General features: G+C 37.6%; 2 protein-coding genes across 3 annotated transcripts in view; both read left to right on the forward strand.

The window, feature by feature from the left end:
• Positions 1-13,680, forward strand: part of RhoGEF3 (Rho guanine nucleotide exchange factor 3) — a 33,512-nt gene extending 19,832 nt beyond the window's left edge. Inside the window, exons 7-18 of one of the 2 annotated variants that reach the window (XM_011309873.1) lie at positions 1,203-1,326; positions 2,629-2,750; positions 4,991-5,428; positions 5,572-5,674; positions 5,904-6,089; positions 6,544-6,755; positions 8,544-8,644; positions 9,454-9,794; positions 9,976-10,344; positions 10,509-10,871; positions 10,956-11,169; positions 11,355-13,680. In XM_011309873.1, the coding sequence (XP_011308175.1) occupies positions 1,203-1,326; positions 2,629-2,750; positions 4,991-5,428; positions 5,572-5,674; positions 5,904-6,089; positions 6,544-6,755; positions 8,544-8,644; positions 9,454-9,794; positions 9,976-10,344; positions 10,509-10,871; positions 10,956-11,169; positions 11,355-11,731 (2,950 nt within the window). In that variant the 3' untranslated portion in view covers positions 11,732-13,680. The remainder of the gene's footprint in view (positions 1-1,202; positions 1,327-2,628; positions 2,751-4,990; positions 5,429-5,571; positions 5,675-5,903; positions 6,090-6,543; positions 6,756-8,543; positions 8,645-9,453; positions 9,795-9,975; positions 10,345-10,508; positions 10,872-10,955; positions 11,170-11,354) is intronic. The other variant, XM_011309881.1, reaches the window with a different exon arrangement.
• The window catches only part of LOC105269528 (prohormone-4), a 10,359-nt gene continuing 8,697 nt past the window's right edge, over positions 12,455-14,116 (forward strand). The window contains exon 1 of the mRNA XM_011309859.1: positions 12,455-12,538. The gene's annotated coding sequence lies outside the window, so the exon portion shown is untranslated. The remainder of the gene's footprint in view (positions 12,539-14,116) is intronic.

Consider the following 14,116-nt stretch of genomic DNA (forward strand, 5'->3'; position numbering starts at 1 on the left):
TCCACGAGCCTGAAATATCCGAAATGTAGAACAGGAGGTGAACTCAAGAGACTCAAACCCTGTGAGATTTCCATTCCCCATTCGTGCCTCACCCAATCGAGACATTTAATTATCAATTACCGAGCTTTTTTCCCCTTGAATATTAAATCTGGCAGAGCCCCATATTCTCTCAAGAGGTCAATTGATTTTCTAGATTGGCAGCCTCCCAAACTGCGAAACGAGAGCCTGACCTGGAAAATATATATTAAAAAAAAAATCTCTTTGAATACGCTTCCCCTTGTTTAAATCGAAAATAATTGAAATAAAAATCTTCTTGAGTGGAAAACTATACACTGGAGGTACGTTATAACGAGTTCTCCAACATATGGAACACCCACACACCGATCCAACATAAAACTCGACCTTTCATTTCTACGCGCCTTGAAATGTATCAAATGAAGCGAAATACGTGCAGTTATGGATTTTATCACCGAGTTTTCCACCGGAGTGGAAAATTAATATGCCTCACAATGGGCGCACTCGTCGACCGTGAAAATGAGAAAATTTAAAAACATATCACAGCTATTTTATTGCCTTGAGTTTTCAGTAATTGGATCGCTTCTGGTCACGTACCGCTGTATTTTCATTAATCAATTAGTACTACATTTTTAAATCAGTAATCAATCATGATAGGACATTAATACTTATTATATTATGATTCAACTGAATTCCATTCAATTCAATTCGTAAAATAATTTCAATTTATTATTATTCTTGTACTGTTTTTTTATTATTTTATTATATTTTTGTTATATTATTAGAGTGGGAACTAAATCCTCGTTTTAATGCTGAGATTTCTCCGACTGCGAATGCTCGATGACCTTTTGCAAAGCGTCCGCATTAAACGCTCGACGACGATGATCTCGATTTAGAGAGGCCACCCCCACCGTCTAGATTTTTTTTTTCTCATGTCAAAGGTTCTATTTGTCGACAGGCTATTGCCCATCCAATTACTTGATAGCCCCCGTAATTTCCCCTGAATTCAGGTCCTTAAAATTCTCCCTGAATTTAACTATTCCAATAATTCTCTACTGGGCGACATTTCTTGTGCTCCGGGAGAGGCAGATAGCACGAAACTTCTCGTAATTAATCCATCTGTAACTCAGGCTCACTCCAATTTTATCTCGTGCATTTATCATAGGATTCGTTTCTATGTTGATTAGGGAAACGAGTCTACAGACGACGACCGCAACTTGGCACAGGAATGACGGCTCTAGGAGGTCAACACCTAGCCCTAATACTCTTCATCCTGATGCACCATCTTCACCGCGAACTGCTCCTGGTTCTGTAAGTTTATTTACTGTAATTTATTTTCAATTACTGGAGGAACATTCGGGGAAATAGCGTAAGAGTTTCGTCACTCCGGCGAAAATTAACGAACGAATTGAAGTTTTTACGAGTGTTGTACATAAATTAGGTGAAAATCTGACTGAAAGTCTTATAAAATTTTAGATTCGTTCCGTGATTTTCTACAACTATTTCACTTCAATATTATGAAACTCTGACGTAATTTTTCGTGAATTATTCTCTGTGTGGAGTCCTTTATAGTTGACCTACTTCGTATGTTAATGAATTCGTTAAAAAATTGAATTAAATAAAAATACGCCACCAAATTTTCGATTGTAATGATGATTTCTGATGGATGACCGAATGACTTCCTATTGATTCAATGCACCACCATGAATTCTAAAACTTGAATAAAAGTATCCGGAAAATCGGTCTTTGTGTAAAGTTGAAGGAATAATTCAACATAAATCACCCAGAAAATTCCTGGCGCGAATTCCATTGTCGCGGGATTACATGCAACTGAAAATTCCATTGCGGGAATGTCTCGTAGAGCTAAGGGAAAAAACATTGATCACATAATAGTGATCACGAGGGGATTGTTATACCTTCACCATCAATCTTTCCACCTCTAGTTTTGTTTTTCTTTCCCAGAATTATTGCCCCCTCAATCGGAAGAGAATTTCCCTCTTCCCCAGTTCACCAGTACAATTAATGATTCAAAATCCTCTGTTTACGCTCTGCTATTTCCATTTACCACCGGTACTTGTTGTAGACTATTGGAATTATAATCTCCTGATGGCATGATCATCGTATAGAGTTAGTGTTTACGCAGCAACGGTCCATTACCCCAGGTTGTATCCTATTTAGCGCTGTCTCGTGATAAACCAGTCGTGAATACGTAATTTCAAGGAATGTATTCACCACCAGGAACAAATTGTAATTGCGTGTCAGTTTTAATATCCATGAAAATAGTGCTGAGTGGTCGATCATAAATTCAGAGGGAAATGTTTACCTTTCAAACTCAATGACTTGAGCACTGAAAATTGGTGATGTGGGTGTTGATGGTTTTATTGTCGTGCTAATATGAAACGAAAGGCTGGAACCATCATTGAGAGGATACACCTGAAGACCATGAAAATTAAAGAACAATTATGGGTGACACATTCAACTATTTCGACTTGATTGTTTTTATTTTTCTGTTCTTCAATTGCATTGAAGGAAAATTAAAGAGTCATGGGAAATTTTTGCTTCAATAAATTTAGAAACGTTATCAACATTGTAATTTTTATTCTTTTCTTTTAGCCTTCACCTGGACACCAATCAATCCCTCGGAATATGGAGAGAAGACGTGGTACCGAGATTAATCGCACCCAGCGACGGATCAAGGCCTCCAGCACGCCAACACTGCTCGATCCTGATGAAAGGTAACAAATGTCCCCCGAATTTCGTAAGAACTCTCATTGTAAAATAACGTAACTCTCCGAAAACCCCCAAATTCTTTCTCCTAATTATAAAAAATCCGGCATCCTCTGATCGAATTCAAGATTTTCCCAAACCCTCCGATTATCGAAGATATCACTGATATCTTAATAATTCATTCGCAATTGACAACTTAATTTTGGCAGACCAACGTTAACGCACAAAAATTTAAATAACTTTGTCAAATCAAATTGATCACTTAAATTTCCAGTGATTTAATGATAAATGAGATTGCCCGAAAATTGTGGAACAGCTATGAAAGCTGGAAGAAAAAATTCAACTTTCAAATAAATAATTGTTCCTTAAATAATTTTCGTATCTGATGATAAAAACTCCTGGCTTTAATCTCCAATTACAATGGAAATATTGATTTTTACATAAATAATCGTTGAATTGAGAAAAATATAGCTATATGAATTACTGTATAAATTAGTTTGAAAGAATGTTTTATATGAGCTAATGGAATTTTTTTTTAGTTCATAAAAGATATGCCAATATCCAAATATGTAAATATATGTGGTACAGGTAATTTAGTTTGTTTTTTTTTTAATGGTAAATTACGCCAAATGGGACTTTTTGACTTTTTTCAGTCCTTGAATTTTTTTGCCACTCACGTTCTTCTGTTATTAAGGTGTTAATGTAGAAGTTTGAAACTCGAAATTCCTGGCATTCTTTCTCATTACGAAGATAAAGACATTACCTTCTCTCTCTGCGCCTCGTTCGTGTGGCATTAGTGGCTCCACATTTCCCGACGTTTCTAATTACAATCTCAATGGAAGATTCCCGCTGGTTGAAACGACTCTTCTGACGTTTTTCCCCGAAAATTCGAGGGCATCTCCTTTTTTTTTCTCTCATATTACTATCCCCAAAAGACGAGTATGGTTCCAGACGCATATGGCTTCTTTCGTTAAGCCCCATTCATCTCCATAACGACTCAATGATGGAATTTTATGAGATTGTATCGCACTCTTCTTTTTGTCAGACTCCAATTGAATAGGAAATTGCGTCTGGACCGGTTCCTTACAGGGAGTACAATCACAAATTTAATTTGGTTGACTACTCAGCTATTCAGAACATTATTAAAGACATCTCTTAAGCCAATTAATCATAGGTTCACGAGATTTCTTTATGATTTCGAAGAAGTTTTTTACATATCGCAACTTTAACAAATTTCGATTGGACAGTCATCTCGCGCATTAAGATATTTGTCTCAATTATTAATTCTCTAGAGCAGAATTCATTTCTTTCTCCTTGTGAATGCAAATATCATTTCATCTTTCATTCCAATTTTAATTTAATCTTCAACTGCAAATTTAGGGAAGTATTCCAACGAATTAAAATAATAAATAAAAAGTTTTTTATCTTAGTAATGGTTGTTTAATATTTTTCACGGGGAAAGTTACAGTAAAAATTACGAAATAATGTCAGTAAACCGAGAATAAGGGATTGCGGTAGATCTATTGCTGTCATATATCCAGAAGTCGAGCTAATACCTCATATACAAATATACTGCGTCATATTTACCATGAAAACCGCAGTACTCCATATTTTTTACTGTTTTTTTTTTACTGTGACGTAAAAAGGTGCACGGCATATGATCCACACGTTACTCCCACGGCGTGTCTACCTGCAAACGCCCTGAAATGTCCCTTTTCCTGGAAGGGACGAAAGCAAACTCGCCGACAATTGACCACACCCTCAGACCCCTTGTACTTCCGCTCCGTGTGAGTCCAAGTCTCGTCGCTTATCCAAGTGTTTTCCCTCATTTATTTCACATCTATCAACAGAAAAAGTCGAATCAATAGAGAAGAGGTACGACGCAACAAGTAGAGTTATTCTCTAGTCCAGTTGCTGAGGAATAGAAATATTTCTGAATCCATGAGAGATACCGAAATTTTTGTTGAGACTTTTTTGTAGCTCTTAGTCGACTCGACAGAAAAGATTTAAAGAAAAAAATAGGTAGCTCTCTTAGATTCCGAGATATTCCTAGAAAACTTAACTACGGTCTTAAAAAAAAACGAAATATGATTTTTCGGAAATTTTCGGAAAGAGTTCTGCTTGATTTTTCCATGAAATCTTTAATTTTCAGTGCCAAATTATTCAGATATTGTAAATTGGAATTATTTTTATGGCTCACATTTTGCTACTCACATTTTCATTGATAAAATTCGCGAATTGATTTCAGTCGACAGTGGTCGATAGACGATGGGCATCAGTCCCACGAGGAGACACCCAGGAGACGAGAGCTGAGCACAGAGCATCCCCTGGTGGAGGCAACAATTCCCCTCGTTCGACACCCAAGACTCCAAGATGCCACTGGCTCCTCCAACTCCCAGAGTACCGAGACCCCCAGCTATCGCTCTCGTGACAATTCCCAGCAGGAAAGTGTCCTTCAGAAATTTCGCAAGAGTTTTTCCCTTCGATTTCACAAACGAGGGAGCAAGGAGGGAAGCACCGATGGCGATGGCCAATCAATTCCCCAACATCCACCAGCACTACCTCCTGATGATGATGCCGACTCTGCGTTGCGGGGCCTGAGTATCGAGGGGGACCGAGAGAATGAAATTCCTGAGTTCCAACAGCCCCAGCATAAAGAGGAGTTCGGAGGGGATCAAAAATTTCGGTTAGTATCCAATTTTTTTTACATTTCCATCACTACAGCGTTAGCTCAGATTTTTATTCCACATAATTAATTCAATTTAATAGCAAAATGGTTTCTAATTGTAAATAATCATTAATTTGTCAATGAATTGGATTAAATTTCAGATTTGGACCCCTCGTGTGGCGTTCGAGTAAAGAACGAAAAAAACACAATAAGGCAGCTCGCAATGCCAAATGCAACAGTGGAGACAGTGGTATTCAAATTGAGGTGAGTTTATTCATGAGACTAAATATTGAAATAATAAAAAAAGAATGAAGAGAAAAAATTAGGCTGGTGCTTGTTGGGTCATACATTATTCATAAAAACGCGAAATGAATGAAAAAAAAAATGAAGAAACAAGTAATGAAAGTCAAAGAACGAATACTGGTCATTAATATCCGGGGACTTGTGAGGGTGGAAGCAATTCGAAAAACCCACATTTGCTATCCTCTCGCAGATGGTATCTGGCGGAGCATCGACTGGGGGCTGTGGAGGCGGAACGAACATTGGCGATAGTTCAGAGTCGCACGACACCGATCCGCCGGATGAGACCGACAGTCCGCCGACATTACGGCGTCGAGTCAATGAAAAATATCGACCCCAGTCAGAGCTCATCAACCAGATACTCATCGACAAGTTAAAGGTAATGATTCTCCTGGGGATAATACACTTTGAGAATATCAAGTACTCGAGTACATTTTTTCCCCTTATTTTTGCGATTTGATAATTCATCAGTGAAAATATTTATAAATATAGGACTCATACAGCTGAAATAATTTTACACCTCAGCCAATAGGAGAAATACGAGAAGAGTCAATCTTTTCCGCTTAGAAAAATTTTCGAAGCTTTGCCTCATAAATATTTTAAAAATGGGACGTGATCAGTCTGTAAAGCCCTCGGGCGGAAATCGCAACGAATTGAGGAGTCAAAAAATATAGGTTCTGTGGAGACTGCGTTATCAGCGCGCATGTTCTTATCACTCTTGACCGCATCCTCGGGAAGGAGACAAGGCACGTCGTGGCGCTTTGTGCTGATTAATAGCGTCAAATCATTCGTTTATTCTATCCTGCAAACAATGAAAATTGATACGTCCCCAGGCGGACTTGCAGCAGACTCGGGGCACTCGTCACTACAACGTGCGTCGTACAAACAGCGATCTAGGTGGTCAGAGACTTCTCCAGTGGGACACACGTGGGTACAGCACGGCCCTCCAGTACAGACGAATGCTATCAACCCCGTCTCCCATAAAGACACGACCACCAAGGCTCAGTCCGAGACATTCCTCCCACGACATCGTTACGCTCAGAAGGTAAAATATTCACGAGATACTAAACCCTCACCACAAATTTTATTTTTCATTTGTCTAAATTCGTAATGCGCTGTTGAAACTAATTGGAATTTTCAGAAGAAAATACTAATTTTACGATTTATCAGACTCTACACTGTTGAAAATTTCTTGAAATTTCAGTCACTATTGAAAATTTTCTTATTTATCTTGAGAATTCAAGATAGAATATATGAAAATTTTATCCAGGATATCTTTCCCCAGGTGACTCCGGGAAAACTCCGGACACCGTTTTTCAGTGTTGCAATTACCAGAATATAAAAGAATTAACGGATTCATAAATGAAAAATTCCACAAAAGAATTCACGTGATCCAGTTAGAAATTTCTCATTTTTTTCTTTTTTTCTTTTTTTCTTTTTTTTCAAATTTCAAGTGTATTTTTTCAACAGTGTAAAAACCGTATGAAAAGAAATGTCCATTAATGAATATAATTGGCATAGCATTGTGAAAATAGCCAAAATTCTGAGATACGTTTCTAACAGTGTAAATCATTCAAATTAATTTGTCTTGAATCACAGCATTCATAAAAATCGTGCCTCATTTCATCTAACTAGCTCTTCTCTCTCCAAGCTCAATGTTCTCTCATTTGTATTTACCGGCGATTGTAAGCGCCCAGAAAAAAAAAAGCTTTTGAGTTGAGCACGATTGACTCTAACAATACTCTCTGTCACTTGAAAGAGGGATAAAAGAAGTACATGAGAAAGAAAATGGAGAAAATGGTTGGGCGCCAAGTAAATGTCGTGTCAAAGACGACAGCAATATTGGCAGTACTATAACAGGAGTCAAGTGTTTCTTCTATTCATTTCTATTCACTCGTCTCAATCGTCACATAAATAACTCAACATTATATTGGTTTATTTAATTATTCATTTATTCCTGATAATATGAAACAAAACAGATCGGCATAAATTTAAAAGTTATTTGTTCGAACCTTTCCAGTAAATCGAGGGAACCTAGTGGTAGGTAGACGGGTGAATCATCTAATAATAATTAAATCCTCGTAAACAGTCTTCTTTGGATTGCCAAATGACCAAAATAATAAAAAATACCATCACCGTAATATTTGTTCGTATTTAACCGCATTCATACGTATTGTTGCTGAATGTTCTTGTAATTTATCGAGCTTTTTTTTTGAGTAATTACTTGGAACACGCTTGTGAATTCCTTCATGATATTATTATCCCTGTTATCCATTTTGACCACCTATCTATGACACCAACACGATGATTTCGTGACAGTTGCAGTACTCCCCATCTTCCCCAGAAATCATTTGAGAAATGAGAGACAATGATTATTTTTTTAAAGAAAATTGCACGGAAAAAATCGCTGGGTTTTTATTAAAGGATGTGTAAGTCCTTTGAATTTTTTTCAATTTCAATTCTCCTCAACATTTCTCTTTACATTACCGAATGTGCAGCAAACACATTATTATAAAAATTTTCTAGTCCTCAATTCCTCAATGTTAAGAAAAATTTTGCTATCTGTAAAATTCAGAGATTTTTAAACAATTCTAACATGATCTAATTGACAAAATGGAAAAGAGGAATTGTGAGAATCTCGTGAACTTGAATATTCGGAAATGGAAAAAAAATCAATCGATTTTTCATTACAAAAAAAATTAAAACTCAGAAAACTGATCTGATATTTGAAAATCTTCTCCATCCCATTTTTCCGTGCAAGACATCACCCCAATAACCCGCGGATAATTACCAAATCCCGACCTAAAATTAACATATTAATTTTTCCTCGCAGTAACGCAAAAGGGAGAAACTCTCGAACGAATCTGAGACGTTCGCTGAGTCAGCCACTGGGAATAAATCAACTGTCACCACTCATGCGCACCAAAACTGCAGGTGAGCGAAAAATCATTGACAATAATGTAGTTATTATCGACGGATATTTTCGAATATCATCTGTTCATGATGTACGCACCCACCATTGCCTCTTCACGGATCATTAAGCCGCTATTTCCCGTTGATGACTATAGCCTTTACGGTTCCATAATTTCCTAATGTGCAACGACGTAGATATAGACTTCTTTGTCTCCAGACTATCTTTGAGTTAATCAATAGACTGCATGCTTGAATCATCCAGAGTTGAGTGTTTTGGTGCGAGAAAAAAACAATAAGATTAGGTTTGATTCATGCCTCCAATGAGATCTTCTCTGAGAGGGATTGGTAATGAGGCTGCTTGATTCATATTCCATCTTTAATTCACTGAGAGAAATCATAATGTATTTATCAACCATCAGCATTAATCATTCCTTTTGTTATATTTTTATAAATTGTAGAGAAAAAATCAACAATATTACGTTAATCTTCATTGAGAGTAACTGTTACGAATTTTTATCTCAATTTTTTGGACTGAATTTCGAAAAATTTTCAGACAAAAAACAGAAAAATGAAATGAATTCATATTTAATTGAATTTATATTTTTTAATTTAAATTGTTATCATTATATTAAATTTGATACACTTTTATTTATAGTTATATTTAATTTCTATCATTTAATTTTCCAATAAGATTTTCCGGAAGTTGCGGTCAATGAAAATGTTCTGAATACAACCAGAAAATTAAAGCGTAAATTTGGAAAATTGTGGTATTGATTTCTCTCAGTGCATAAATGGAGCATTAAGTATTAATCCGGGTGCATCGACAATAGGTGCGAGATTTCCCGGTGGTCATGTCCTATCAGAGGACGAACACGATCTGAGGTGTGGAGGAAGCGGTGGTATTGGTATTGGTACGTCTGATGACGAGATGATGTCGGATTCTGAGTCATCGATTGCCTCTCTGACGGAGAGGAAGAAGTCTTTTGAGCAAGCCATGGATGAAGAGTTAGCGATACTTGCGGAGGCTGTGTGGGATCATGTGGCTATTGAGCCTGAAGAGCTTGCATTCCGGGCTGGGGATCTTATTGATGTGCTTGACACACTTGATAAGGATTGGTGGTGGGGCAGTTGCCGAGGTGAACATGGATGGTTTCCCGCCGCATTCGTCAGGGTAAATATTCCACACAAATATTCAACGCAAAATTCATCATTTTAACTTAAAATTTAGGAAAAATAGAAATTTAATATTTCTGCATTTTTATTATTTTCAATTTGTCATGAGATTCTGAGAGTCTGAGATGGTTTTCCTTCTTGAATCTGAGTGAATAAAAGTTTCATGTTCTTTCGAGCAGTTACGAGTCAGCCAAGACGAGACGGTGGAAGATCGTCTGGCGGCGATGGTGTCAGGTACTGATTCTACTCAATCACGCAGACGAGCGAGCATCTCGTTGCTGTCGAATGAACAAGTGAGGAGCAGTGTTGTACGTGAACTCGTTCAAACTGAAAGAGACTTCGTTAAAGTCTTGAGGGATGTGGCAGAGGGGTACGTCGCCGAATGTCGCAGGAGAGTGGATATGTTTACTGAGGAGCAGATCGACACGATATTCATCAATATCGAGGATCTCCTGGAGTTCCAGTCAGAGTTCCTGAAGGATCTCGAGGCGAGAATCGACTGGAATGCGCCCTACAAAAGCTGTGTAGCTGAATGTTTTCTTATCCATGTGAGTTTAAACTAAAATTCATGAACAAATTAATAAACTATTCAATTCCCTGTTTATTTAATGACTTTTCTGCGTACACGAGGAAATCAATGATGTAGAGATTATCTTGAATACGAATTTGTCTAATTAATTTATCTGATGATAATGTAACTGAATGCCAACAGAGAAATGGTTTTCGTATGTACTCGGAGTACTGCAACAGTCACCCGATGGCGATGGTAACTCTGCAGGAGCTCTACCGACACAACCGTTACAGTAAATTTTTCGAGGCCTGTCGATTGATGCGCGGTCTCATCGAGATCCCCCTGGACGGTTATCTACTGACACCCGTCCAGAGGATCTGCAAGTATCCCCTGCAGCTGGCTGAACTCCTCAAGTATACAAAAACCGATCACCCAGATTATCACAAGATACGAGAGGCCCTCGATGCTATGCGAGCAGTGGCTGTCCTGATAAACGAGAGGAAGAGGCGGATGGAGAGCCTCGAGAAACTCGCTGCTTGGCAACTGCGACTAGAAGGATGGGAGGTAACTATTCCTTTTTGCTTTCTTAGGATCATCATACATAACCGGATTCCTCGGGGCTCGTGATTATATTGTTTGCCGTTTCAGGGCGAAGACCTCATCGAGGTGTCCTCACAATTGATCTACCAGGGTGATGCTGTAAGAGTTACGACTGGAATGTGGACAAACAACATAACTTTATTCTTGTTTGACCACCAGCTGGTTTATTGCAAGAAGGATATATTGAAGCGCGATACGTATATTTATAAGGGACGAATTTATCTCGATACTAGTGAAGTCATTGATGTGCCTGATGGAAAAGGTAATTTTTATCTGATTACACCGTCATTGATAACACTATCAATTAGACTCACTTTCATACCGGACCAAAACTAAACGAACACTGAAATCAAGCAAATTGTAATCTGAAATATTAATAATAATAACCAAATTGAATGATTGCACCGTGATTAAAATAACTTGTAATAAAATGAATTGACTTCCTAGATCACCAATTGGGAGTGACGGTGAGACACTGTCTGAAAGTGTACAGCTGCGTGCGAGATAAGTGGCTGCTGTTCTGCTGCAGATCAGCTGAGGAGAAGCGAAAATGGTTATCAGCGATGGCAGAAGAGCGTCGTCTAGTAGAACAGGATCGTAACGAAGGCCTGGAGTTTCCAGCAGCGGCTCGTCAACTAGCACGTCTGGCAGCAACAAGACAACAGCGTTGCCGACCACCAATAAAGCCCCGCAATAAAACTTACAAGCACGAGGCATACGAGATGCCAGTATTCCAAGCAAACTCGTCCAATTCTCTCGGTCGAAAAGTTGGCACATGGTTCACATTTGGCAATAAAAAAGGTACGAGAATGCGACCATCCTGAGCCAGGCCCACCTTCGTGCCCTACATCGACTTGTGATTGAGTTATTAATATTAAATAAATGGCACGGAGGTGGCTATTTCCCCACTGAATATATTTAAAAAAAAAATATCTGAACAATTGTCAGACCCAGCAAATTGTAGACGTATGAGCACAATTGTTGATTATTAAATTGAATAGTCATAAAAATTAGTCTGAGAAACAACTCGAATGCAACGACATCAACCAACGCCAAAGCCGCTTAAGAATTTTCAAGAGTCTGTAGAACTAGCCACTTCGTTTGTAGATGACAGTAATTTTAGTCGAGCAAACGTTATGACAATAGAGACGTCGAGGCGGTACCTTTGTAGCTCCATTAGCTATTTTAGTATACTGATTGTAAGCGAATACATTAATGGTTGTACTTAATATAACATAATCAGATTAATGGGAATATAACGTCAACGAAATGAAACGCGTTTTAACGAAAGAACTTCCAACGTTTACATCTTTCAAAGACTGAGGGCAAAGTTGAAGGATTACGATAGGAAGATTCAAGTGAGGAGCTATTCCATCCTAACTATCGACTGCCTGTTACTTCTGCGCAATAATAGTGCACCGAATATTATTATGAATTAGTGATGATGAGTGGGAGAGGCACTGTCGCACCTTCTAATGATCACAGCACTTCATGATCTTTTTGGAGGGGATTTCGAGTGCATTGGGAAGTTTTTGATAATGAGCTGATAATGTTCGGGAGAAAGTCAATCTGTCACTGCCAGTTTTAAAGAATCATTTGGATGGAGACGGACTGGTGATTGAGGGGAATCGGTGAGTGGGTGGAGTTTATTATTTTAAAGCACATTATATTTTCTATAGAGGTTGTGAACGATTGTTAAAATATCGTGGGTTATCGAGCATCTTGGATATTCCTAAATAGACACGCACATCTTTTTACGAGAATATAAGGGACTATATTATGACGTAAAGGTTTGGGAGCTGATGTCGCTCATGTAGCGGTGGAAAAATTCTGGACGAGCAGTGAATTTTCTCGTTTTCTTCAGGATAAGGATTAGTAGATGAGGAGATGACAATATAAATTGATTGGGTAGTGAATTTTTTCTTATCGAGTAAGAAGTGTATAAATAGGATTTAATCGTGGGAACAGGAGTTAAATGCGTACAATATTTGTTGGCTGAACACAACTCTTTTCAGAGTTATTTTTATAGATGAAATTGTTGTACGATTTAATGTGGGGGGACCTCTTCGGGTTTTTGAGTGAAATTTTTGTCTCGATAGGGAGGAAAATTCAGGATTTATTTTTTGGCATTTGATTATCATTTTTGTCTGATGGGATGATTTCATCCAAAGACCCGATGGAGAGGATTCGATCCTCAGAATGAGAATTATTTATTGTGGGAGATACTGATAATCCCAGTTATGATTATTATATCGTAAAATTAGAATCCATCAGTCCAAAAATTAGAGGGGATCGAATATTCCCGCATATCTTGTTTGGAAATCGGAAATCACAGGAAAAATAGTAGAAATTAGAGGAATTAGAATGGAAATTATAACTATTGACAGGACCTAATGAGTTATTCCTGGAATGCACATGTGCATTTCTGTGTACATATTGGTTAAATGTATTGGATAGTTGTAAATAAAAATGTAGTGATGCAGTAGTGACGTAGGTGTGACAGTCTACTTATGTTCTCCGACTGTTTTGTTCCATATGCTGTTGAGACAAAGTTATTGTTTGTCCGGATAATTTATGTATACATGTGGAATGGAGAATTTGTTCGATTGTTTTCCCTTATGGTGTACAGTTTAATCATTTGAACATGGCATTACTATTGTTAAAAGATGATTGTTTTCATATTGGAGAGGAAAATATATATGATATATATTTACACACAGGCACACATGATATACTGAGTTACACATGTGTAAATAAACATTTTATAATTCAATGTTTGTGGGTATTTATTCAACCAGTCTGAAATAATTTTTAAAAATCGTAATTTTTTGAAAAATGGAATCACTTAAATTTTTTGCCCATATGTGACCTTTAATCAAGTCCAATTAATCCGTAACCAAATCCAATGAACCCTTAAGCAAGTCCAATTAACCCTTCATCAAATCCACTTAATCCTTTACCAGATCGAAAATTTCGCAACACGCAATGCTGGGGTGTTTTTTTCTTATTAACCAAGTTTTTATTGCAATGCTGGGGTGTTCATCAAGTCGACGGGGTGAATTTTATTTTCTGCTGTACGAATGCTTTTTGTTTTTCATTTGTTTAACTGAAATTTAGCCGACTGTAGCACGTACGGAAGGGGGAAACCACATCTTGTGAAATTTCAATGGAAAAAATTATTCAATATGTTGAAGATATACCACTAATGA

Source organism: Fopius arisanus, unplaced genomic scaffold (genome assembly GCF_000806365.1).
Source record: "Fopius arisanus strain USDA-PBARC FA_bdor unplaced genomic scaffold, ASM80636v1 scaffold00003, whole genome shotgun sequence".
Taxonomy (NCBI): Eukaryota; Metazoa; Arthropoda; class Insecta; order Hymenoptera; family Braconidae; genus Fopius; species Fopius arisanus.